Source organism: Gopherus evgoodei, chromosome 3, assembly GCF_007399415.2.
Source record: "Gopherus evgoodei ecotype Sinaloan lineage chromosome 3, rGopEvg1_v1.p, whole genome shotgun sequence".
NCBI classification, from domain to species: Eukaryota; Metazoa; Chordata; order Testudines; family Testudinidae; genus Gopherus; species Gopherus evgoodei.
The window spans coordinates 196,038,655-196,063,669 of NC_044324.1; the positions used below are offsets into that span (position 1 = coordinate 196,038,655).

At 41.4% G+C, this 25,015-nt stretch overlaps 1 protein-coding gene across 2 annotated transcripts in view; it reads left to right on the forward strand.

The window, feature by feature from the left end:
• Window positions 1–1,432: 1,432 nt before the first annotated feature.
• Window positions 1,433–25,015, forward strand: part of LOC115647596 (follicle-stimulating hormone receptor) — a 171,638-nt gene continuing 148,055 nt past the window's right edge. The window contains exon 1 of one of the 2 annotated variants that reach the window (XM_030554307.1): window positions 1,433–1,608. In XM_030554307.1, the coding sequence (XP_030410167.1) occupies window positions 1,457–1,608 (152 nt within the window). In that variant the 5' untranslated portion in view covers window positions 1,433–1,456. The remainder of the gene's footprint in view (window positions 1,609–25,015) is intronic. The other variant, XM_030554306.1, reaches the window with a different exon arrangement.

Here is a 25,015-nt window from a genome sequence, read left to right on the forward strand (position 1 = left end):
GAGACCTGTATTGCTATCCTTTCTTATGGGTACTAATTAATGGACATGTTCACATAGTGTTATTGCATTTTACAAAATATTTTGCATACTCATGTAGTGAATATATTGATCATTTATATAAATAAGTTCCAACATAAAAGATTAAGACTTTTCTCTTTGGCTAAATGTTCTTCTGCCCCACGTAAAACTCTGATATCCTGGTACTTTCAACAGCAATTTCAGTTAAAATGCTTCAAGAACTAGAGATTCAACACAGAAAAATCTTACTAATCTTAGTTAGTCCTGTTGAGTTTTGGCCAAATCCCAAAGTCTTTACTCAAGCCAGCTTCAGTGAAGTAATATGGAATTTACCATTGAAATCAATGGCAGGTTGTCTGAGAGAGGACTGAGAACGAGACCATAGGATGTGGCCTTTTAATTTTAGTTCCAAAGCATCAATTAGAAAATGAGGAAGAGGTCTAAATTCCTATTTCTTGTGGACATGAGCTGGTGTAAGTTGCTAGAATGACTCAGTGAAATGAAACAGTTGTAGTTAGCAGGGTTTCTTTCTCAAGGATTCTTATTTTGTGAGTGTAACGTAAATGGATAAACTCCACAAGATAGAGTCCTGTGACTTGTCTTTATGGAGTCTTGCCTTCCTGAAAACATTTCCTCCTCTGTCTCTCAGATAACTGTTCTTGTAGCCCTTCCCCGTTCCTTCACATGGGAGTGGAGATTAAATTAACTCCTTGCTCATCAGAAACCATTTACTGCCCCTGCATGCTCTCTCACCAGGGTTTCTCCAAAGACACAAGCCAACAAATGTGCTCAAATTGTGCTCTAAGAGCGTGAGAAATGTTAATTAAAAATGTGTATTTTGCTTTGGTTTTGGAGGCTGCATCCTTTTTAAGTCAAGACCCTATTCAGGAAAATCCATCATAGAATTCTTGTGTGCTTGCCACAGGAAGTCACAAAGTACTATCAAAGAATTCAAGTCCTTGACTAGAAAAGCCACCATACTAATATAAACACCGCAGCATTTGTAAGGTGAGAGGGATCCAGCAATAACAGGCACAAGTTCTTGGTCCCTACTAGTTATTGTTTAATATTGTACATGCAAAACACAGCTATAGAAAGAGAACTTTTTGCAGTGTAAATATGCAAAAGATTTAAAACACTTCAATCATCTAATTAAAGTTCTGTGGCTTCATCCACACCACTTGAAACATAAAATAACATTTTATCACATAACAAGTTCCTGTTAGCATACAGCTCCTCTCCACACCTTCCCTAAAATGCTTATGGAGCATAGGCCATGTAATGAAACTTGCAAACAAGTCATCCCCTAAGAATCACATGATTTGCTTCAGCTTTTAAGGCGGATCTTCAGTTAGAGGAGTCATTCCTAGTCATGCAGTAGAAGGCTGTAGAGCCTTCCTTTTAAACTAGGGACAGGAGCACAGATGTAAAGACAAACATGTCTTTTTTTTTAATCTGTTTGGTGGTTTTCCTGGGTGATTGCTTTGGATGTCAGCATCATCTCTGTCAATGCTCTGACAGGATATTCATCTGTCAGGAGAGCAAAGTGATCCAGATTCCTCGGGACATTCCCAGGAACTCCACTGAACTGTAAGTAAGGAAAGAGAGCTGTTGTAATTTTCAAGCAGCAGCTTTGCTGTTATCTTGCAAAATAAACTGCTGCTTGGCAAGCCAACATGCTCAGTTTTGGAGGAGTCCAGGGGTTCATGTAAGAGACTAATACCAGCTATTTTAAAAGCAGAGCACTCTGTCGCATTCATTAAATCACCATATCCCCCTCAAAACCTTAATACTCTGTATAATAAGAGCCTCTGTTACTCTAATCTCTATTTTAACATCTTAGCTGAGAAAAGATGAGTTAAATATTGCAAAGTTTGCAAATATTGCTTCAAAGGGAATCTATTTTTTATTATTTGTATTATCCTAGTATCTAGGAAGCTAAGTTTTCCTTACAACCAGCTTTAGCATAACTGAAAATGAGTGGAATATGTACCATGTTTTGCTTGCCATAAGGAACTTTGGAAACATTTTGTTTGTACAGTAGTAACTCTCTAGAGAATTGTTGATTTGCCAAAAAGGAATTTGTGGTTTTCGTGTGTAGTCATGCAGCACTTTACAGGGTTATCAGTCCCTTCCATCCACACCCCCCAAAAATTTCTGAATAAAAAGGTGATTCCCATCATTCATTGAAACACTGACTGCATTAATGATGATAAATAAAGCAAAGATTTAATGTTGTCTCAGCTAATTGCTTTATAGTTCTTAGAATTTCTAGTTGCTTCCCCATAGGATAACATGTACAGTACTAGACATCAGATATTTTCTAATTTGGTGACAAGGCTAATGAGATAATGCACCCAAAAGCCAATATTGATCATTAAAATAAGCCAAAGAGTGTTCTCTCTTTCTTTGCTTTAAAGCAGCTGCACCATAATCAACTAATACCACAACCTAAGGTAAAATAAGCATACATGGGTAAATCCTTTAATAGTAATTATAGCAGCCAATTTGGATGGAAGAACCAAGGCAGAATAACACAGCTGATCGTTCGCTAGCTAGATCTTACAAACCATTTTACATCTGTTATACTAAAATTATCCCACAGCTTTTGAGCACAAAGGATTTTATTTTTAATCAACAGAAGGGGTGGTCAAAATTTGTGTTAGGCGCGCAGCTTAAGTAAAAGCAATTGACTGCAGTGAAACTCTTGGAAAAAATGACTAAATTAACTACAGGAAGGCAGTGAATATTTAAATCATTATACACACCAACTAGAGGGAAAATAATCCATGTACAATTTGGGTGGTCTAAATCCTTAATGAACCACACTCCAAGCATAGATAGCTAATTGTGATTTGTTTCTTTAGATTACAGTGTTAGAATCTGCCATCTAGAGACTACACAAATCCTTATATCCTTGTTTTTATAAGGAAATGGAACTCTAAAACATAGGCACCTGTTAAAGTGGAGGCTTAGTAAGGAGTGGTCAGCCATTTAAGGAGTTATCATGGAATAGCTAATTAGCCAGCTTCTCAGAATGACTATTGACCTTGTGGGATGTAATTACTGAAACAGGCTATTTGGAGAAAACCTATGTATGTTTAAAAACAGTAAATAAATGCTTTCTTCTTGAAATATTATGTATCTAATTATAGCCATGAGAGTTAGAAACACAGGCCAGACTGTCTTCTCACTTACACCAGTTTTACATCCCTTGATGAAATCTTGTACCCATTGTAGTCAATGACAAAATTTTCATTGATTTCAGTAAGGTCGGGATTTTACCCATAGTCATCCCTAATATACATCTGTGTAAATGAAAATAGAACTAGACCCTCATCATGAACTGTGTCAGAACTAGTGATGCGCAAGCCTTAAAGGTCCATGCTGTGTCAGTAAAGGGACTGTAAAAATGGCACCTTCTTACTCAAGGCACTCTTTGCTGTGGGTCAGAGGTACTGATTTAACTGTGAACTCCAACTAGCACTGCAGAATCTCAACATAGCTAGATTCTTTTCTAACCTTGCATTTCTTCAACAGCATGTAGGAGTCCAAAAGGATCCACAGTTTGGGGTCCACTTCAATAATCTGAATAATCAGTAATGAGGGGTGCTATAAAAGAGGCAAATGCTTTCCTCTTTCTGCTGACATCATTTCTTTTTGCCTGGGTTCAGCTTCTGCCAGCTGCTTTTCACTCAAGTGCTGACTGTGTGAGAGAGAGCAGAAATACAGTACTGTTAATTGTTTTCCATTTTCCTCTGCAGCATGGCCACAGGTCACTTGCAGGTTTAAACTAGTGTAAATGGTGGATTCTCTGTAACTTGAAGTATTTAAACCGTGATTTGAGGACTTGGGTATCTCGGCCAGAAGGTAAAGGATGATTTCAGGAGTGGGTGAGGTTCTGTGGCCTGTAATATGCAGCTGGTTAGACTAGTTGATCACAATAGTCCCTTATGATCTTTAAGTCTTTATGAGACAGAGGATCTGGGTGTCTTCAGAATACTTCTGGCATTTCACTCTGTTGTTTCACTCGCTATCCTAATGGATTCATATAGATGCTAAATAATATGATGAGCCCTGGGCCTCTATATGTGAAAGCTTTAGAAATGGAGGGAGACGTGCTCACTGCAAACCTGTGGGGTTGGTCCAAAAGAAAGGACGTGAGCCATTTCAAGGTGTCTCTGTTCTACCCCAGCAGTTTCTTAGAATCAGCACAGACGTACCAGGTGATTTGTTCTAGCAGTTAAACCAGAGAAGTAATGCAGGATCAGTATGGATGTTTCCCTTTACTCTGGCAGAAAGGGGTCACCTCCTCAAGAGCAACATGTGGTATTTTGGAATCATGCCCTGACCTGAAGTTTGACTGAGAGGAAAATCTCAGACACTGGCTGCTGACAAGTGACATAAGTCTTTTTTTTTTCTGATTTCTTGATTACCTTATTGAGAAATGGGAGCTCAGACATTAGGAGTTGATTGTGGGCTCTCCAGCATTGCACAATGGCTTCCTCATTATTGTTTGGGCTATTGCAGGTGCTGATTCATCTCATCAAAGGAAGTGTTGACAATCTGTCAGGAGAGTTCACAGGGGTTCTGCTTTTTCTTACCATCCAGAAATGATGTAGAGGTCTGAGTCACAGGTGGTGGCCCTCATTGTAGTTATTGTTTCCACGACTAATTCTTGTGTGCATAGACCAAATTATTGGAAGGAGAATGTTCTGTTTCCAGTTGTTTTCTTGCTGGCTTAGGAGGCCTGCCTGGATGAAATTTGGCAGGGTCCAGATTTCAAGAAGCAGACCTCCATGATGGTTTCTTATTCTTACCTGAGAGAGAAGGTACTCTGTTCAGGACAAAAAGATGATTCTTGCATTTCTTATGTCTCATCCAGCTGAAAAGTCTGTCCAGAATGTTGCCAGCTGTGTGTTTCTGGTGATAACCACAAGAAACCAAAGGTGGAGACTTCAGATAGAAAGTTTTAGGTTATTGTATCAAAGAGTTGGTTAGCCAGTTGGGAGACATCTCTAAAAACCAGTGGTGTCAATGAAAAGAACTCTTAAATATAGGACGTTATGCTTATTGAGGATCTAAAAGTTCTTTTGAAGTCATATTTAACGTTTGTCTCTCTTCTTCCTGTTCTTTGTTGACATTAAAATTAAGTGTGGGTAAACTCTTTAGTTTTTTTTTTCTTTGTTTTTTTTAAACAGATCCTTCTTGAGATTTGACAAAATACACTTAATAAAAAGGTCTGAACCACTGTACTTCAAGTTTTCATCTGGGAGTGGAAGTAGAAATATAATGAAAGAAGTTACTCTTATAACAATACATGGTTCTTCTATAGGACCTTTCATCTGAGGGGAGGTGGTATCTCACAAAACTGGGTAACTGGGCAGCAAAATGACAGATGAAATTCAGTGTTGATAAATGCAAAGTAATGCACATTGGAAAACATAATTTCAACTATACATTCAAAATGATGGGCTCTAAATTAGCTGTTACCATTCAAGAAAGAGCTCTTGGAATCATTGTGGATAGTTCCCTGAAAACATCTGCTCAATGTGCAGTGGCAGTCAAAAAAGCTAACGGACTGTTAGGAACCATTAGGAAAGGGACAGATAAGACAGAAAATATCATAATGCCACTATATAGTTCCACAATATGCCCCACACCTTTAATATCATGGGCAGTTCTGATCACCCCATCTCAAGATTTCACCACATGTATTGTATACATTTTGAAAATCAGCATTCCAGTTTCACTAAGTGGTTTAGGATGAATCACCACTGGTAAGGAACATATTTTGACCATTTTTTCTCAAACATTTGCAAACCACAAACATTGGATTTTTCTTGCTTTCTACACAGGAGTCTTTGTACTGTTACTCAAAGCTATTTATTTTTAGACTATCATGTCAAGCTCGGGTAGGTGGCTGACTATTCAATGGTCAGACACCTTGAAATAGCAGATTCTGGATCAAGCACAAACAATCTATATGTACAATCTAACAACTTGAACAACAGCTACAAATCCTATTGTTTGCATCAGGATTTGCTATAGTATTATCTCAATCTTTAGTGTTGCAAAATTTATAAAATAAAGGCTTACACTGTCATTAGGTAATTATCATAGGATTTAGCTGTTCCCATATTTTCAACAGTGTTGGTCAGTTGCATTAAAAACAAAGTGTCTTGTGCCAGGTTACTGAGATTCAATAATGAGAAATGTAGTTGTGTGCAAATATCAATAGGGCTCCTAAAACAGAACTGACTAGCCCCCAACAGCTTGATTCTCTTCTGTCTTGCATTGGTATAAATTATAACTATCTCTAGTGAAGTCAATCAAATTACACAGATGTAAAGCTTGTGAGAGGAGAATCGGGTCTCCTGAGTCCTGTCCCAGCACGCACTAGACTCAGTGTAAAACCTGGACTAGATCATCCAGGGCTGGTCATCTTGGGCTCTTCCAAAGTCCTTCTGAGAGACCTAGAGGAACTAGATACTATCCATGGAAAAGAGGAGAGAACTGAACAGAGTACTAAACAAGAAATACAGTCATATAAGCAGAAGGTACCATGGGAGGAAGAGAGAATGAAACAGATAGAACAAAGGAGAAGATGAAAGGAAAGGCCAACAGGCCCAGGCAGAGGAAAAAGGCAAAGAAGGGAGAAGTATGTGCAGGAGCAGTAACATCAGAAGTAGAGACATTCAGTAACCAATAAGAGAAAGAAATTAAATAAATTCAGAAGGTCAAAAAAAAGAATAGAATTAGTACAAAGGATAGAAAAAATGAAAGTCTAGGGAAATAGAGGGAGTTGGGGTGGAAAATTTTAAACACGAAAAATCAGATGGAGTCTGAAAAAATAAAGAAGCAAGAAATTTGCACACAAAAAATAGGAAAATAGGGTTTTTTGTGTGTGTCTAATTTCATGTTAGTGGTAAACTTACATTTTTTTCATTTTCCACTATCCCTGAAATCAATCAGAGCCCAGTCTGGAAATCAAGTTCAGATTTCTCAGTAGCAAGGATGTGTATGAAAAATACCAAATCTCATAATGGTTCTAATTCGGAACACTCAGTTCCCTGCTCTTCCTCTTTTCTGATGGCCTGAGTCCTTGCCTCAGCCTTTTAGCTCCTTTCATCTCCCTCCTCCACACAAAGTTGCTCTTGGAGTCACTCTCACCCCCATGCTTTTGACCTTTGTCTACCTTGGAATATCTAAAAATTAACTGGACTGAGCCTTAGAAAATAGACAATTCAGATTTGTCAGGGGAATGGAGTAGATGATCTAACTTCTAAATTCTATAGATGAAACCCTGGTCCCACTGAAGTCAATGGGAGTTTTGCTATTGACTTCAGTGGAGCGAGGATTTCACCCTACAATTCCCTTTCACCTTCTAATTCCTTTCATCCCAGCATTCTACCACAATCAGGTTCCATCACTCATTGAATTCCTAGGGGTGTAAAGAGAAGCATGGTCTAGAATATCTAATCTTGGCTCCAATGCTGATTCCATCTGTGGCCCTGGGCCACTCACCTACATACCCTGCTTCAGTTTCTTCAGTTGTACAATGGTGATCATCATAGTAAGTTGCCTATTGCACAATGTTGTATTAACTAGTTATTGTTTGTAAGGTGAAAAGCCACATGCAGGTGCTACATTTTATTATCTTAATGAGTCAGGCATGTCTTCATCTCTACCCTGAACCCTGGTGCTACTCCAGTCAAACATGACACGAGAAGTTGTACCAAAGAGGAGTTTCCCAGAATACATAGTGTATGAGATGTGAGTATACAATACCAAGGTCCAATGCAGAAACACAGCCAGGATGAGAGACCTATGAGATCAAAGGTAGATGGAGTAAGTTGTGGTGAGGGGAAAGGGAGCAGGAAGCCTGAGAGACTTGCAAGGGCAAGATGGAAGATAGATGAATTGGAGGTTGGAGTCTGAGTAGAAAATTAATTCATACCCAGATGGCGAAGAACCATGCACTCAGAATTCATTTTCCACACATAATCTTCAACAATATGTATTATTTTTGCAACTTCTCCTGACTCAATGAGTCAGCAACATAAAGGATCCTATGGAAATCAAAACAGCATGTCTTAGCATTTATTGACTGTTCTTGTTTAATGTTAAATTTCATTAATCACATCTGTCATGCCCTCAGAGGTAGCCAAGATACTTTGACAAAAGAAATCCTGATGATATCAAAATGTGAACTTTGTTAGTAGTTAGAATGGGGGCATGTAAAGTTCTAGGTACTTTTGACAGTGTTACCTTAAGTCGCATTGTCAAAAGAGACTGAGCGCTGCAACTACACTGACAACTTACATCTGCTTTGTCTCTCAGAGGTGTGAGAAATACATATGCCGGAAAGTTATAGCTATGCTGACCTAACCCCCAATGTAGAAAATATGTCAACAGAATAACCCCCTCCCATTGCTGTAGTGGGTGTCTAGACTGAAGTGCTACAGCTGCATAGCTGCAGCACTGTAAGTGTAGACATAGCCTCAGAAGCCTTAAGATGTATCTTCATTGAGACCTTATCTACTCTACAGGAGCAAATCAATCTAAGCTACGTAATTTGAGTTGCATGAATAGCGTTACTCAAGTCGACATAGCTTAGATCTACTTACTGCAGGGTGCACACAGCGCTATATCAATTGGAGATGCTCTCCTGTTGACTCCCCTTACTCTTTTCATTCCCATGGAGTACAGGAGTCAATGGGAAAGCAATCTGCAGACCATTTAGCGGGTCTTTGACTACCGATGCATCGCTCGCCATGCATTGATCCCCTGGTAAGTGTAGACAAGCCCGTAGAGTTATACGGGAACAGCTATTCTGGAATAACTTTTCTGGAATAAGAGTGCCTTGTTCTGAATTAGCTTGATCTCTTTTGGAAGTGGACTAAGCAAAAGCAGCAAAAGGCACTCTTAATGTGGAATAAGTGTCCATACATGGAGTCTTCTCTGGCATAGCTATCTCACTTTAAATTCACACACAACTAAACTAGACTAACTTTCAGGTGTGGACAATAGGACTCAGGACTTGATTGTCAGCATTGCAAGACCTAAGGACCACATTTTAAAAAAAATATTTAGGCACCTAAAAATGCAGATAGGCACTAGTGAGATTTTTAAAAGCACCTCAATTCCCAGCTTCCATTGCTATCAATGGGATTTAGGTCCCAGATCCTCAAAATTACTCAGGCATTGTGCCACTCAGCATTGCAACATCTAACCCTGGGGTAGCCTACCATCTAATGGTGCCAAGCTAGGCACTCTAGGCTAGATTCACAAAGAGATTCAGATGCCTAAATACTATTTTAGGCTCCAAAATCCAACATTTAAATCTTCACAAACCATTCTGCTTAACCCTGTAGGCACCTTTATTTCTTAAGCACCCAAGTGTCCATCAGGGGGCATGCATGCTGCCACCGGATGCCTAGCTCACACGTAAGCCCCAGCAGATTCACAAATTAGGCATTCATCTGCCTATCAAGCCTCTGGGGCTTGATCCAGTAGGTATGTTTTGAGGATGCCGTACCTACAGGTGGTGGTCTTTTATAGCCAGTAGCCCTAGAGCACTCTCACAGGATGTGGAAGACAAATTCAAATCCCCACTCTGATCAAGAGAAGCAAGAACTCAACCCAAGGTCTCCCAAGTTCCTGCTCCTCTTGGACAGAGTGTGGATTTGATCCTGAGTCTCCCTATCCTGGGTCTTAAGTACTTAACTAGCTGACCTGGTGCACCTGGCTGATGGACTAGAAAGAGGCAACTCCCTCTGCTCAGGATCCTCAGCTGTGAACTCTCTCCTGGAGTTAGGCACCTAACCTCAATCAGCCACTTAGGTAGCCCTTGCCTTAGCAGCCAAAACCCTCTGTTTGTCTTCTGCTCATGCCTGATACCTTTTACGCTAGTCATATATTTCCCTGTGCCCCATCTGTCTTTTGTGCAGGTGTTGTGCTGCCTCCGAACCTATTGGTGACCTACACTGGGCCCTCCTGATGTGGGAGGTAGCAGGACTGGGTCTTAGGCACGCTCAGAACATGCCTGTATGAGCGGGGCCTGGCTGGTGAGATAGGTGCTCCCTGCTTAGTTTGAATATCTCGCTTTGGGAGTTCCGGGGCTTTGGCTTGAGCTAGGCATCAGAGCTGCTCATTAGCTGGGGTGGAAGGTGTCAAGGCTTTCAAATGTAGATGATCAGAAACCTTGGTGCCTTGGGGACTTAGGCACCTGCAGGGTGAGCAGGCATCTGAGAAGCAGTTTTGAAAATGGCAGTGGGTGCCTAAATGATGCACTTAGAACCTAAAAAGGCTGATAGGAACCTACATACCTTGAAGGATTTGGGCCTACATGATTTGGAAAATCCCACTAGGCACCTCTATGAATCTTTAGGACCACCTAGGGTTTTCAGGTGTCCAGTTTTTTTACTAGAATGCCAGGTCAGAAAGGGTTCCGGTTGGCACTGCTGACCAGGCCATTAAAAGTCTGGTCGGTGGCACAGTGGTGGCCTGGGGTTAAGGCATACTCCCTACCTGCTGTGGCTCAGTGTGACTCCCAGAAGGGGCAACCAAGTCCCTGTAGCCCCTAAGCACATGGGCGGCCAGGGAGGCCCTGTGTGCTGCTTCTGCCTGAGTGCCGGCACTGCAGCTCCCATTATCTGGGAATCACAGCCAATGGGAGCTGTGGGGGCAGTGCCTGTGGGCATGGGGGCTGTGCATGGAGCCTCTCTGGCTGCCCATGCACCTAAGGGCTGCAGGGACCTGGTGGCTGCTTCCTGGGAGCTGCTATAAGTGCTGCTGAGACCCCGCATCCCTGCCTGCACCCCAACCACCTACCCCAGCCTGGAGCCATCTCCCACACCCATAACCCCATTTTTGGCCCCATCCAGAGCCCATTCCACCAGCCTAGAGTGCATATAGCCCTGCACCAGCCTGGAGCCCTCTCCTGCACCCTAAAACCCTCATCTCTGTCCCCACCCTAGAGCCTGCAGCCCCAGCCAGAGCTCTCAGGCCTCCTTCCCACACCCTAATCCCCATCCCAGCCTGGTGAAAGTGAGTGAGGGTGGAGGAGACCGAGCAACAGACGGGGGTGGACAGGGCAGTGGTAGGGCCTCAGGGAAGGTGCGGGGCAGGAGACAGGGTGAAGATGCTCGGTTTTGTGTGATTAGAAAGTTGGCAACCCTATATCCACCCCTAAATAACTTTAAAATATGAGTCTCATTTTCAAAAATGACTTAGGTACATAGAAGCCTAAATCCATTCACCTTCAATGAGACCTAGGTGCCTAATTCCCTTTTTAACATGGGATTTGGTCATCTCATTGATTTTAGTAGGAGTTAGGCATCTACTCAAAAGGTATGTATCTGGACTTTAGGGCTTGCAACACTGGTCCTTTTGTGCTCTTTAAAGTTTTACCTTAATGTTTTGAAATATTTTACTATTTCCAGCAATATTTCTGAAACTAGATACATGGGAATCCCTCAGACAGGGTAGAATCTTTTGAAATGGTACAAATTTTTAAAGGTGCCCACTGAAACGCTCTTGAAAAGTAAGTGTCATAGTTGTGGCTAATCCATGCAGGATAATCACCTACTACTGCAGCAAACTATGGAGTTATTCCTTTAGTTTAAGTTGCGATGCTGAAGCATTCACATTATTTTGACATGTTGTAGGGGCCCTTAGAAGTGCATTGGAAAAGTATCAGCAAATTAAATATTTACCATCTTTCATCTATTTTTCTTATTTCTAAGAAAAGGAAAAAACAAACAGTTTCTAGGAAAACTAGCTAAAGTAGAAACACTAAATAGTGAACTGCGTAACAGCTTTGAAAATCTGAAGTACTTGGGACATGTCCACAGTTAACTTAAATTGACATTTTCACCAGCTGAGGATCAGGCCCCCTGTCAGCTGTTCATTGTGGGAGACCGCTAACTCTTAACAGCAGCTGTTGGTAATGATTAATCTTTGTGCCAAAATAATCGTATAAAAGGTATGTGCTATTTTTCATAATGGTGTATATTGATTTTGCCTTTGATGGGTAAACACTGTAGTAGAAATGGTCACATTCTTTTTCAGAACTTGACCTTTCCAGACAAAACATGTAAATTATTTTACATTTTTTTCCTCTGATTTGATTAGACTGCTCTCTGTAGCGGTAAAATTTAGGTCATTAAAATATCAAGTCATATGTCAGATTCAAGCCTGGATTTCACACAAGTTCTGAGAATATAGAAAATTATTCTTCCTAATTGCTTTGCAATTACGTTAGCTTTAATAAGGAGTCTTATTGAGCCATCTGTACTCAAGCATATAAATTTGAATCCAATCCTGCAATCCTTGCTAAGGGCCAGATTTAAAAAAACATATTTAGCCATTGGAACTCAGCATTGCAATCCTAACTGATTTAGAAGCCTCAATCTCATTTTCAAAAGGGATTTAGGCCCTTGGCAACCTAAATCCCATTGATAATCCTAAATCAGATAGCCATTGTAATATGGAGCATAGCAACACCTTGGCCTTTGTTCTTATACTCATTGCCTCACTGAAATCCATGCATGAGTAAGAGTTGCAGGAGCATGGAGTTCAAGATTTACTTGATCTCTTTTCCTTTCAATCTCTTCCAATATTTGTCTTCCCAGTCTCCAGTAGAATTCAGGTCCATTGCTCGTGGAATCAAGAGCAGAAGAACTCTCAATTTATGTATGTGGCCAAAAAGCATCGCAACCTATTCTGTACAAATGCTGACAGAAGTGTTAGAAGAATCTTCCAATTCCAGAAAAAAATTTGGAATATCAAAAATGCCTAAAGAATTCCTGGCCCAATAACGATGTTTCTCAAGTTCAGACTCAGAAAGCATGCTATTTTCTAATGGGATGAATGCTGTGTATCTCATTCAATTTCCCCAAAAACAAATGCTCCAGACAGATAGAACAGTCAGTAATTAAACTCAGAAAGAAACATCACAAAATGTTTCTGGAAACAGAACTCTCTGCTCAAATTCTCTGGAGAAGGAGGAGGGAGGCAGGGATGGGGGAGGGAACACTATTTACTGTAATGCTTTGAAATGTTTTTAAATGAAGCTCAGGAAACTTTCGGTTTGAGAACAAGTGGTGTTAAGGAATGAAAATGTTATTGAGAGGAATGCGGGAGAAAGAGGAAGACACAGTTTTGTTCAGAGCTAGATAAAAGGGCTTCTGATGTACTATATGCACATTCCAAACATAGCATGAAAGTGAGGATCCTGCAAGAAGAGGACGAGGCAAATGCTTTGCATTTTGGTTTCTTTTGGGAAGTGGGGAAGAGGGTGGCTTGTTTTTTTTGTTTTGTTTTTAAGCTGATGACCTAGGAGGTAGGCAAGGGAGATAGAAGAACAATTATATTGAACTTTTTTTGTTTTCATATTTGATAAAGTCACCAAGGGAGAGTGCAAGGAGAGGAGAGGGGTGCTGTCTTTTTTTGTAACTGAAATATTCTCTTTAGAAAATGGGTGGAGAAAGGAAAATAGTTAAAAATACCATTTTAAAAATTAATTTAGAGGAAGACTGTCAAGCTGGCAGGTTAAGAATGTGACCGGCTTTCTTTATATACCTCTTTGAAGTCCATGTCATACTTGCCCTCTGTAACAACTCCTGATATTTATCTGGAGATGGGCCTGGTCCTCTCACTGTTTTACTCTCCCTCTCCCCCACACCACATAGCTTGGCAAAATTAGGATCTGGATCTTAACTTCAAACTTTGGATTCATCTGATTCCTTGCCTCCCATTTCATCCTGTGACAGATACGTGCATTATTGCTTTCAGGGCTCCAGCAAATATACTTGGAAAGATATCAGAGGGGTAGCCGTGTTAGTCTGTATTCACAAAAATAATGAAGAGTCCAGTGGCACCTTAAAGACTAACAAATTTATTTGGACATACGCTTGTGTGTGTGTGGGGGGGAACAAACACTTCTTCAGATGCATGGAGTGAAAATTACAGATGTAGGCATCAATATACTGACACATAAAGAGACCTTACAAGTGAAGAATCAGTGTTAACAAGGCCAATTCAGTCAGGGTGAATGTGGTCTAGTCCCAATAACTTGTGAGGAGGTGTCAATCCAAGAGAGGAAAAATTGCTTTTGTAGTGAGCTAGCCACTCCGTCCCTATTCAAGCCCAAATTAATGGTGCTAAATTTGCAAATGAATTGTAGCTCTGCAGTTTATCTATGAAGTCTGTTTTTGAAGTCCTTTTGTTGAAGGATAGGTCTTTTTAAATTGGCAGTGGGGGGGTCCTTCTGGTCCGGGACCCGCAGCCAAAGTGCCCCAATTGAAGTGAGATTGAAGTGAGATTGAAGTGTTCTCCTACTGGCTTTTGCATGTTACCATTCCTGATGTCTGATTTGTGTCCATTTAGTCTTTTTTGTAGAGACTGTCTGGTTTGACCAATGTACAGGGCCGCCCAGAGGGGGGGATAAGTGGGGCAATTTGCCCCGGGCCCCGCAGAGGCCTCCACGAGAGTTTTTCGGGGCCCCTGGAGCGGGGTCCTTCACTCGCTCTGGGGGCCCCGAAAAACTCTCGTGGGGCCGGGGCCCCCAGAGCTTCTTCCGCTCCAGGTCTTTGGTGGCAGGGGGTCCTTCTGCCCGGGGCGGAAGGACTGCCCTCCCCCCCCCCCCCCGCTGCTGAATTACTGCTGAAGCAGAACCCGCTGCTGAAGTGCCGGGTCTTTGGGACACTTCGGCGGCGGGTCCCGGAGCAGAAAGACCCTCCCGCTGCCGAATTACCGCTGAAGCAGGGGTCCCCCAGCACCGAAGACTCCAGGCCCCCTGAATCCTCTGGGCAGCCCTGCCAATGTACATGGCAGAGGGGCATTGCTGGCACATGATGGCATATATCACATTAGTAGATACAGGTGAATGAGCCCCTGATGGTGTGACTCATGTGGTTCGGTCCTCTAATGGTGTCACTAGAGTAGATGTGGGGATAGAGTAGGCAACAAAGCTTGTTACAGGATTTGGTTCCTGGGTTAGTGTTTCTGTGGTGTGGTGTGTAGTTGCTGGTGAGTATTTGCTTCAGGTTGGGAGGCAGTCTGTAAGCGAGGACTGGCCTGTCTCCCAAGGTCTGTGAGAATGAGGAGAGGGCTCTGGCTGGGGTTGTGGGCTATGGGGTGGGGCTGCAGATGAGGGTTTGGGGTGCAGAAGGGTGCTCCTGACTGGAGATGAGGGATTTGCGGTGTAGGAGGGTGCTCCAGGATGGGACTGAGGGCAGCAGGGGGAGGAGGGAGGGGGAAAATCAGGACTGGGGCAGGGGATTGGGGAATGGGAGGGGCTGAGGAGTGCAGACTCTGGGAGGTGCTTACCTCTGGTGGCTCCTGGAAGCAGCAATATGTCCCCTCTCTGACTCCTATGCATAGTGGCAGCCAGGGGGCTCTACAAGCTGTCCCTTCCCCAAGCACCACCCCACAGCTCCCATTGGCCGAGAACTGTGGATAGGAGCATGTGGAGCCCCCTGGCTGCCCCTAGACATCAGGACCACCAGGATCCCTTTTCTGACTGGATGTTCCGGTTGAAAACCGGACACCTGGTTACCCTACAGTCAAAGGAGAAATGACTTTCATGAGGGTACGCACACAGTCACAGATCAATGGCGGAGGTGAAATAAAAACCCAGTCAGTGCACTAATCTCTAGTCTACACTCCCTTTGCAATATATTTGTAGGGCTTTTTAAAGTACCTCTTGTACCTTTATATACCTTTATAATAACTCTTTTCGTCATAGAAAAGCTTTATACTTAGTAGCATGGAATGCATACTTGCTGTCATGTGTATCCTAAATAATATAGTACAAAGTCATAGCTTAAATTTGTAATATCCAAGTGATGCATATATTCTTCTGCTCTTTTTTCCTAAAATTTATTTTTATTGACATAATTCTGCATCATCACCTTTTCCACCTTCGTCATTTCTATACTTTTTCTTATATCGGCTTCTGTCAGTTTATTAGAAGAGCAACATTTCAGAGTACTGTTAAAGTTAGTAAATTGAAAGACAGCTGAGGCAGAGATTTTTTTTTTCAAGGCATTTCAATTACAGATAACTGATAGATCAGTTATGGTCACCAGGACTGCGGATAGCTTACTAAGTTGACGGATTTAGCTGTTGTATAGGAGATACTTTTTGCATAAGTTTAGCTTTTATCTCTCTGTGCCTCTCTCTCCTCTGCTATATCCCTTCATAAATAGATGAACTGTATGTGGAAATAGATATCTACAGTATATTTATATAACATAGTAAATCTAATTTTTCTCTAGCTCATGTCACTCTTACACCAGCTACTGCTGTTTTACATGTGTGCAAAGAACATATATGGGACCAATCTGCAAAATTTAGATTGGGTTTTTGAACACCGCACCTGCAGAGTTAGAGGGTCTTTGGATCCAGAGACTTGGTTTGAGTGCTTTACAGAAATAGAGTGCAACCTCAACACTCAGTCTCATTGAAAATGCCTATCAATCAATAGTTTTAAAGACCTCCACTCCAACCACTGGCATAGTATAGAAGGGAACTGCCCTGTAGTTTAAGGATTGTGGAGTCCCAACACTTTATGCTTGCCATTATGTTTGTCTGGCAGAGACATGAACGCAGTCTTGAAGAAATGCTTTCACACACTGGTAAACAGAGAGGCCACATTTTTGTTCAAGGTTTTGAATCTTTTTTTCCCCTTCAAGCTGCCAAGGAATGGCCTTGGTTCTAGTATAGATTCAGCTGCTTAATGTCCTCCAAGTTGAAGGAACGCAGTGGTGGTTATCAGCAGAAATAGGGAATAAGGCAGGGGGTGCTTCAGAGCTCCACCAGGAGTCTCCTTGAAGATTTTCTACAGTCCATGAAGTGCTTGTTAACATTTACTTTGGAGAGATGGGAGTCTTTTCCTTTCACTGCCAGTGCCTCGCTCTTTAGCTTTAGTGCCTCCACCATGCTCATTTTAGAAACTATCCTAAACTACAACATGCTGGTTTCAAACATCTATTAGCAATAGATTAAATTCTCAGTCCCTTCTGCTTAAAAGTTGACTTCAGTGGGCTTTGGATCAGGCCTTAATTTTCTGTACAGTATATACTATTTTTGCATATGCACTCTGTAGAATCACATGAAGGCAGAGCACCCAGACTCCATGCTGGCCTAAATATGGTCCTTCCAAGTAGGGTTTTGGCTTTACTGTGTCACTGCAGCCACTTTCAAAGTATAAGGTCAAGGTCAAGACAGCTGACAAGTCCCTTTTTTATATAATGTAGCTTTGTATTGAATTCATAGTCGCACCTCTCATACCAATCAGACTAACACCACACATTTCCAAGATACATTCAGCTGGTGCAAATTAATCCTAGAATTCTTGGGGTTGTTTTTCTTTGTCACTCATTTAAAAACTCAGTCTTAAATTAAGATGATGGTGATTTGAAACACGCTATCAAAAAGGTGCCCAATCAGCCAATAAGCACTGTTCTCTCCCTATCCCTGTTCCAAATACTGAAACAGTAAGACTCATTAGATCAGATGCTAGCTTTGCCAGCAGAATTGGGTAGGCAGATGCAGTCTGTGTATTTGTAGGGTTGACCTTGAATGAAGGAGAGCAATGCAGAAGTATAACAGTTAAAAGAACACCTACAAAGCCAGCTTAGACAATTAAGTTTATTCTCTTTCTGTTCTTTACTTCAGTGTTTCCTCTGAGTACTCTTAGTCTTAAATAATTCAGAACAGGTGACCTAAATATTGGGTTGGTGAATTGTAATAACAATGGCACTCACACAATCAGACTACTGAACTGCTGCAATAGTAACAATCTCTTAAACACTGCAGTGTGATAAGCAAGACACTAGGAAATAAACATCCTTTATAAGTGACAGACTCACAGTGCTATGTTCAGTTTCTTAGTACAGCAAAGTATAGCTTGTTTTCTTTTGTGATAGTCAAGAGACGGAATGACCTTCTCCAGTGATATTTACTGTTGCTACCATTTGACTAAAGTATTTCCAGCAACAAATTGCATATAGCTGTAAAATAAAAAAGATACTTAGATAAAAGTAGTGAATTGCTGAGCACTAAAACTACCCCAATGCTTCAGAGATGGTAAATTAATTCTACTTAATGTATTCAGAAAACTCTAGCTACTAACCAAACAGTACATTTTCTCAAGTGAGTAATCAACTACATAAATCCACAGCGCTCTCATTCTTTTTGCAAATCCAGCTAATCATTTAACTCTTGAGCAAACTATTCATCTCACAAAACAGGGCAAAAATATACAGAAATTCAGACATGGTATGAAATTTCATAACATCTCTGAAGAAAGTTTGTTTCTTGAAATATGTATTTATACATGAAACTTCACAAAGAAATTTCAAGAATGGTAGTGATGTAGCCTTTCCTTTTTGCAGGTATTAATGAAAAACCAGAATTCCCAATGCAAAACGAGGCCCTGTTGAGTATGAGCATTTTGCACCAAAGACTATCAGTTAGATAATATGTACAGTACCTAATGTACAGTTCATTTGCTGATTGTGGATACATTCCAATAAGTATGTAAGGTCAACAGTTTTTGGTATAAACTGTTGATATAAAGTGATGTTCAAGTTAAAATATTCCAGCTCAGGATGTTTAGGTAGAAAGGTTTATCTTTATGTCATTAAATGGCTAAGCTCTGTGTCTATTATTCAATCTCGCATACAGTGCATAGAGTTATCCAAAACTTATTGCATTGAAGGCAAGGTCTCCTATTGATTCTATTGGGATCAGGCCCTAATAGAGGGCTATTACTTTTACTGTAATCTTAAGGTTTGGTAATCAGCACTGACATCTAGGCTAACACAAGAGGCTGAGTTGTGCCAGCATTGTTCTCACATGAGTCATCAATGGTTTTGTCTATAGGCTGAAGAAAACATTAGATGAAGCTAAATTCTTATACAAATTAGACCCCTTTAATTATTCTCTATCTCAGCAAGTTATTGCTTTTTTAATTAAACAACCTTCTTTTGAATGGCAAGATTTACAGCCCTATATTTCTATTCCTGCTGGTAACATGTGTGGGTTTTTTGTGTTTTGAAATTCTAATAAGAAATATTGGGGAGGAAAGGGGAAGTTCCAAATATCACAATACTTAATACAGAATATTATGTTTTACTAACTGCCTTCCAGCTGAGCAGCCCAGATAAGCCACTGATCTCCAGCCCATCCAATTTGTTTTTTTCCCATCATTTTTGTTGTCTTGCATCCAATAATTATTACAGTGTAAGTGACACTGCTGGGAAAATCAATTCTTCCTGTCTGAATATGAAATAATTTACACTGCACTTGAATTATAATTGTTATTTTGCTTATTTTGCTGGAGTTTTAGCCAGAATATAGTTAACCTCTTGTTTCTGCTGTAGTTGAGTGAGTTCTATATCTGCTGGCAAAGCCACTGCTTGCCATAAAACTTTATGAAATCTGCCTCAGATTGGATCACAATAGAAACCATTATGATTTAAACTTAATTTTCTGTCAAATGTTCAATATTATGTCCTTGAAGATATATAAGAAAGAAGCCTGTTATGTGAAAGGCTTCTGGATAGCTACTGGGAAGAATGAAGGACATTCTACAGTTGTATGTAGGTTCCTATACAGGTTCATCATCATAGTATCTGAGCACTTTCTAGTAGTATATTATACAATGTAACTTCATCTGTCACGTGTTTGTTCTGTTATTGTAAGGGTATTATTCACCCTTCACTGTTTATCTATAATTCAGCCACAACAATGATAGAGTATCTTATGTACTATTTATGGGGCACAAATCCACATAATTCATGCCAGCCATTTAACCAGAGACTGACTAGAAGCTAATAGTGGTGATCAGTGTCTTGCACAGTTCGTCCACCTCTGGGATAGCATGAGGCCTGCCAAAATCTCTGCATTTATACTATATTTGATTGTTGAAATGTATTCAGGGCTGGCAGTTTACCATTTTGTTTGGGGAGGCAGCTATAAATATTTTATTTTTTAAAAAATATTTGGTTGTTTCATATAGTATTTCATAATAAAATTAATGTCGTGTACTGTGTATGTGTTACAAAGCAAATGATCAGTGTGTTTGTAACAAATGAGGGGCCTGAACCAAAACACCAGTAGTAATAAAAAAGGATCCAGATTTCAGAGTTTTCCTACAGTGGACCAAACTAAACCTCCTGATCTATACAACCTCTAGTTTCAAAGTGTTTGTAATCTGGATACAGAATTTTTTTTTTTTAACAGATCAAAAACTTGGAAACTTCAGTATAAAAGTTTTTTTTTCCCACAAAATGTCACTTTGAAAAAAAGGTTCCCCCTGCCCCCCCTTCACCTTCGCAACAAATGAAACTTATGTGCAAAAGAACTTGAGCTAGCTCTACAAATTTACCTGGGGACCCATCTAGGGTGACCAGGTGTCTGGTTTTCAAAAAAAGGACCCTGGTGGCTCCAGTCAGCACCGCTGACCAGGCTGTTAAATGTCTGGTTGGTGGTGCTGTGGAGCTAAAGCAGGCTAGTCTCTACCTGTCCTAGAGCACTGTGATTTGCCCTGGAAGTGACCAGCAGGTCTGGTTCCTAGGCAGGGGGTACAGGGGCACATGTGCTGCCCGTGCCCCGGCACCAGCTCTGGACTCCCATTGGCTGGGAGCTGGGGTGGCGAGAGCAGCGTGCGCAAAGCCTCCTGCCCCCCACCCCTTGCATAGGAGCCGAATCTGCTGGCCACTTCCAGGATGCAGCACAGTGCCCCAGGACAGGCAGGCAGCTTGCCTTAGCCTTGCCTCGCTGCTGACCGGGAGCTGCCTTAGGTAAGCCTGCACCCCAAACCCATCATCCCTGGCCCCACCCCAGAGTCTGTACCTCCTCCTGCACCTCAACCCCCTGACCCAGCCCAGAGCCCCCTCCCACATCCTGAACAGCTCATCCCCCATCCCCACCCCAGAGTCCTCACCCCCTCCTGCACCCCAACCCCCTGCCTCAACCTGCAGCCCCCTGCCACATTCCAAATCCCTCAGTCCCACACCCCAGCCTGGAGCACTCTCCTACACTCCAAACCCCTCATCTCTGGCCCACCCCAGAGCCCACACCCCCACTGGAACTCTCACCCCTCTTGCACCTCAACTCCCTTCCCCAGCCTAGAGCCCGCTCCCACACTCTGAACCCTACATTTCTGGCCCTCAGCCTGAGCCTGCACCCCCATTTAGAGCCCTCACCCCCACCCCAACCCCCTATCCCAGCCCAGTGAAAGTGAGTGAGGGTGGGGGAGAGCGAGCCACTGAGGGAAGGGGAATGTAGTGAGTGGGGGTTGGGCCTTGGGGAAGGGGTGGGACCTCGGTGAAGGGTCGAGGCTAGGTTGTTCAGTTTTGTGCCAATAGAAAGCTGGCAACCCTAGTGACTCATCCCTAGTTTGAAATCTCTGCACACGAAAACATAGAAAACAAGAAAGACTGATGCCTGCAAGCTCTGCTCCTTACAGAGAATTGATCATATTTTATTTATTTACAAACACACACACACACACACACACACACACACACACACACACACACACACACATTCTTCCAGTAGTTTCAAAAGATAATCTCTGCTCACCTCTCCTCTTGACCTGCCTCCTTCAGTGTTCTTTTTCCAAACTGGTATGTGCTTAATTGTTTAGTCTAAGTATGTGAGCAAGAATCAGCACTTCTGAGCATCTATTCACATATGTAATCCAGGACACATTTTAGTGTTTAGTTCTGATTTTTTTCCCTTTACTCTTAGTAATGATTCTGAATTTTCCTTCAGGGCAAAGGATTGAATGTTGATTATTCTATAACGGAGGGAAAAAAAACTTCTTTAGGGATTTAATCCCTGTGCTTTGTGTTTATTCAATCCTCATGCATGCACTCCTGTTCAGCACACAGTCCCACCAGTTGTCTACCCAAGTCCACATACAACATCCTCTTGAAACACCCACAAGCTGCAAGGGGGACCTTCATGGCACCTCATTCTCCAAATGATAGGCTTGTACTCCTTGACATCAAAGCTAAGGCCTTGATCATTTTGGTATCTGTGCTTCAGCTCTTCTCCATAATTTGAGGTTACTGATTATATTATTGAGGTAAACTTGATAAACCACATTCTGTATACTACTCTATTTTTTTTCTTCCAGACCTAGTAGCTGTAGGCAACTGATCTGAAGCTAATCCATTTTCTTCTGATTTATTTCACTTTGTTGTCAAATTGATTTTTGTTGTTTGTCTCTTAGAGAAAAATCTTGAATCTTACACCTTCATTGGATCTGAAAGAGTATGGACCCCTTCTGCTGGTTCTTCCAGTGAGCTTATTACAGAAACCCAAGATTGACAACTGTGCCCTGTGGCACTAGCCTGATTCCTACACCTTTCTCTTCTTGCACATCCCATTGCTGGTCTTCTGGATTCCCTCCCACCTCCACATATCTTTAACTGATGACACTGGGCCAAGTTCTAAACTTAACGATGAGGGCATAACTACATTCAAGTCAGTGAAGTTAATACACATTTGCACTGAGGTCACCAGCAGAATGTGGCCCATTATTGATTTTCTCTACCCTCTATTGGGGTAGTGTCCCTATTCAGGAAAGCACCTAAACATGTGCCTAAATCCTATTAAAATTAGCCCTTATTTGAATTAGGGACTTGTGCATATACTGAAGATGCTTTCTTGGGCTGAAGTTTCTCAGTAGAGGAATTCCACTACTGCAAGCAAGGGCTGGAGATTACTGATCTAAAAATAAACATTTTTCAAAACTGATAAACAGATAAGGCTCTTGAAGTAAAAATAAATAAATTAGGACTGATTAATCAGTTAACTCATGTGATTAACTCAAATTAATTGCAATAAAAAACAATCTTGGTTAATTGTACTTTTATTGCACTGCTAAATAATTGAAATTTAATACATATTTGGATTTATTTCTACATTTTCATATATTGTATTCTGCGACATGCATCCAACGAAGCGGATATTCACCCACGAAAGCTCATGCGCCAATACGTCTGTTAATCTATAAGGTGCCACAGGACTCTGCTGTGTCATAATTGAAATCAATGATATTTTTATTACAAATATTTGCACTGTAAAAATGGAAAACACACGAAATAGTATTTTCAGTTCACCTCATACAAGTACCATAGTGCAGTCTCTCTGTAGTGAAAGTGCAACTTACAAATGTAGTTTGTTTGTTTGTTTGTTTGTTTGTTTGTTGCATAACAGCACTCAAAACAAAACAATGTAGGCCCTGAAGTCTACAAGTCCACTTAGTCCTACTTCTTGTTCAGCCAATCATTAAGACATTTAAGAAGAGGGACCATTATCTCCTATATTTACAGTGTCACCAGAAGTGAGTGTAGGCATTTACAAGGCACTTTGTATTTGGCATTGCAAGGTATTTACATGCCCATTTATTTCAATGGAATCCATAGCTGTATAACTATGGGCAGAATTCTGACTGGCTGTTATTATGTAGAACACATAGTACAATGGAGAATTGATCATGATTAGTATATCTAGGTGTTACTGAAATAAAATAGTACATAATACTCTGACCCCTATACAACTCTTAGCTAAGCATTGTACCCTTGATTTAAATTATTAGGCCATTTTCTTGTAACTGAGGTGAGGTTTGATGTCTTGCTTCCTGATATCTCCATTCACTCATAAATATATAGTAGGTACTGCATTAGTGTCTTTTCTAATCTTCATCCTATTGGACAAATTCCAAATGCATTGGTCAGTTAAAAGTTTATTGAGAGTTTTCTGCTTGAGAGAGGATATCAGGGTTGGGGTCTGCTTCTAATTCATCTCTTGACTTGTGTCTCCCACAATGTCACATCTTCTTTCCATAAGAAGAATTCTTGGATTAATACCATCTGCTTCTTGTGATATACTGCAGACCAATTTGCTCTGTGACTTTCTCCTTAAAAAGACTTCAGGCTCTGATTTCCCATGAAAAGTGCCACAATCACATGCTGATTGTACAGAAAATAAGGCTAGATTTCTTCCTTTACTAAACACAAGTTGATAAAACTCTTCTTAAACTAGCAAGCCCTCAAACATTACACTTTGTATTTTAAACTTGATACTAGTCAATGTGTTACAGGCAAGGAAGATATCATGAATATTTGAGCTATGCCAATAAGGATCCCAATGAGGATTTAGGCTGTTAGCACTTCTTTGCTTCTGTCATACCTGGGTAGCACAGACATAGCCCTTGATCATATTTAAATATATGTTGATAGCAACTATTGTAAAATGTATCTAGGATATGAAATGAAGCTGAAGCATTTCAGCTTGTTTACAGTGGGATCCTGCCCAAAAGCAGCAAGAATGGGATCCTGCCCAAAACAAGAGGTACAGGGCACTCCTTGCAAAACAAAAAGGTATCACAGTTGTAGATGGATATACAAATATACAGTAATTTATTAGTTCACACTATATTGCTTTAGTAGACCAGTGCTGTAACATGCATCCAGATCTTTGCTTATAGATCCAGATTTTCTTAAACCTTACTTTTTTTGGTAGGCACGCTCAATGAGTTGAAATTCTTGGAGTGTTGCGAACTTTGCCCTGCATTCCCTTTGGGACTAGGCTACAAGCCTGGAATGGGTGCTGGAGATCAGGATTGAGTTCTATTGGCAGAAGTTTATAGGGCACTGTAGCAGGGTGGACCCCTGCTCCTGCCCTGAAAGGGTTAAAAACAGCCCTGGAAGGGGTTGTGGCTGGAGAAAGCAGCCTTTAGGCTGGGGCAAGAAGCCTGGGCTGATTAGGGAAAGTGGCCATGCTCCAGCTGGCCCCTATAAGAGGCAGTGAGCCAGAAACCCAGAACAGTGTTCCTCTGTCTGTAGAGGGAGATGGTCCTGGCTGCAGGGAACTGGACATAAGGTACCTGAGTGAAGCAGGGCTGGGGAGCTCTAGCCTGGAAAGCTCCAGGCTGGGGCCTAGCATTGGGCTAACAGGTACGGGG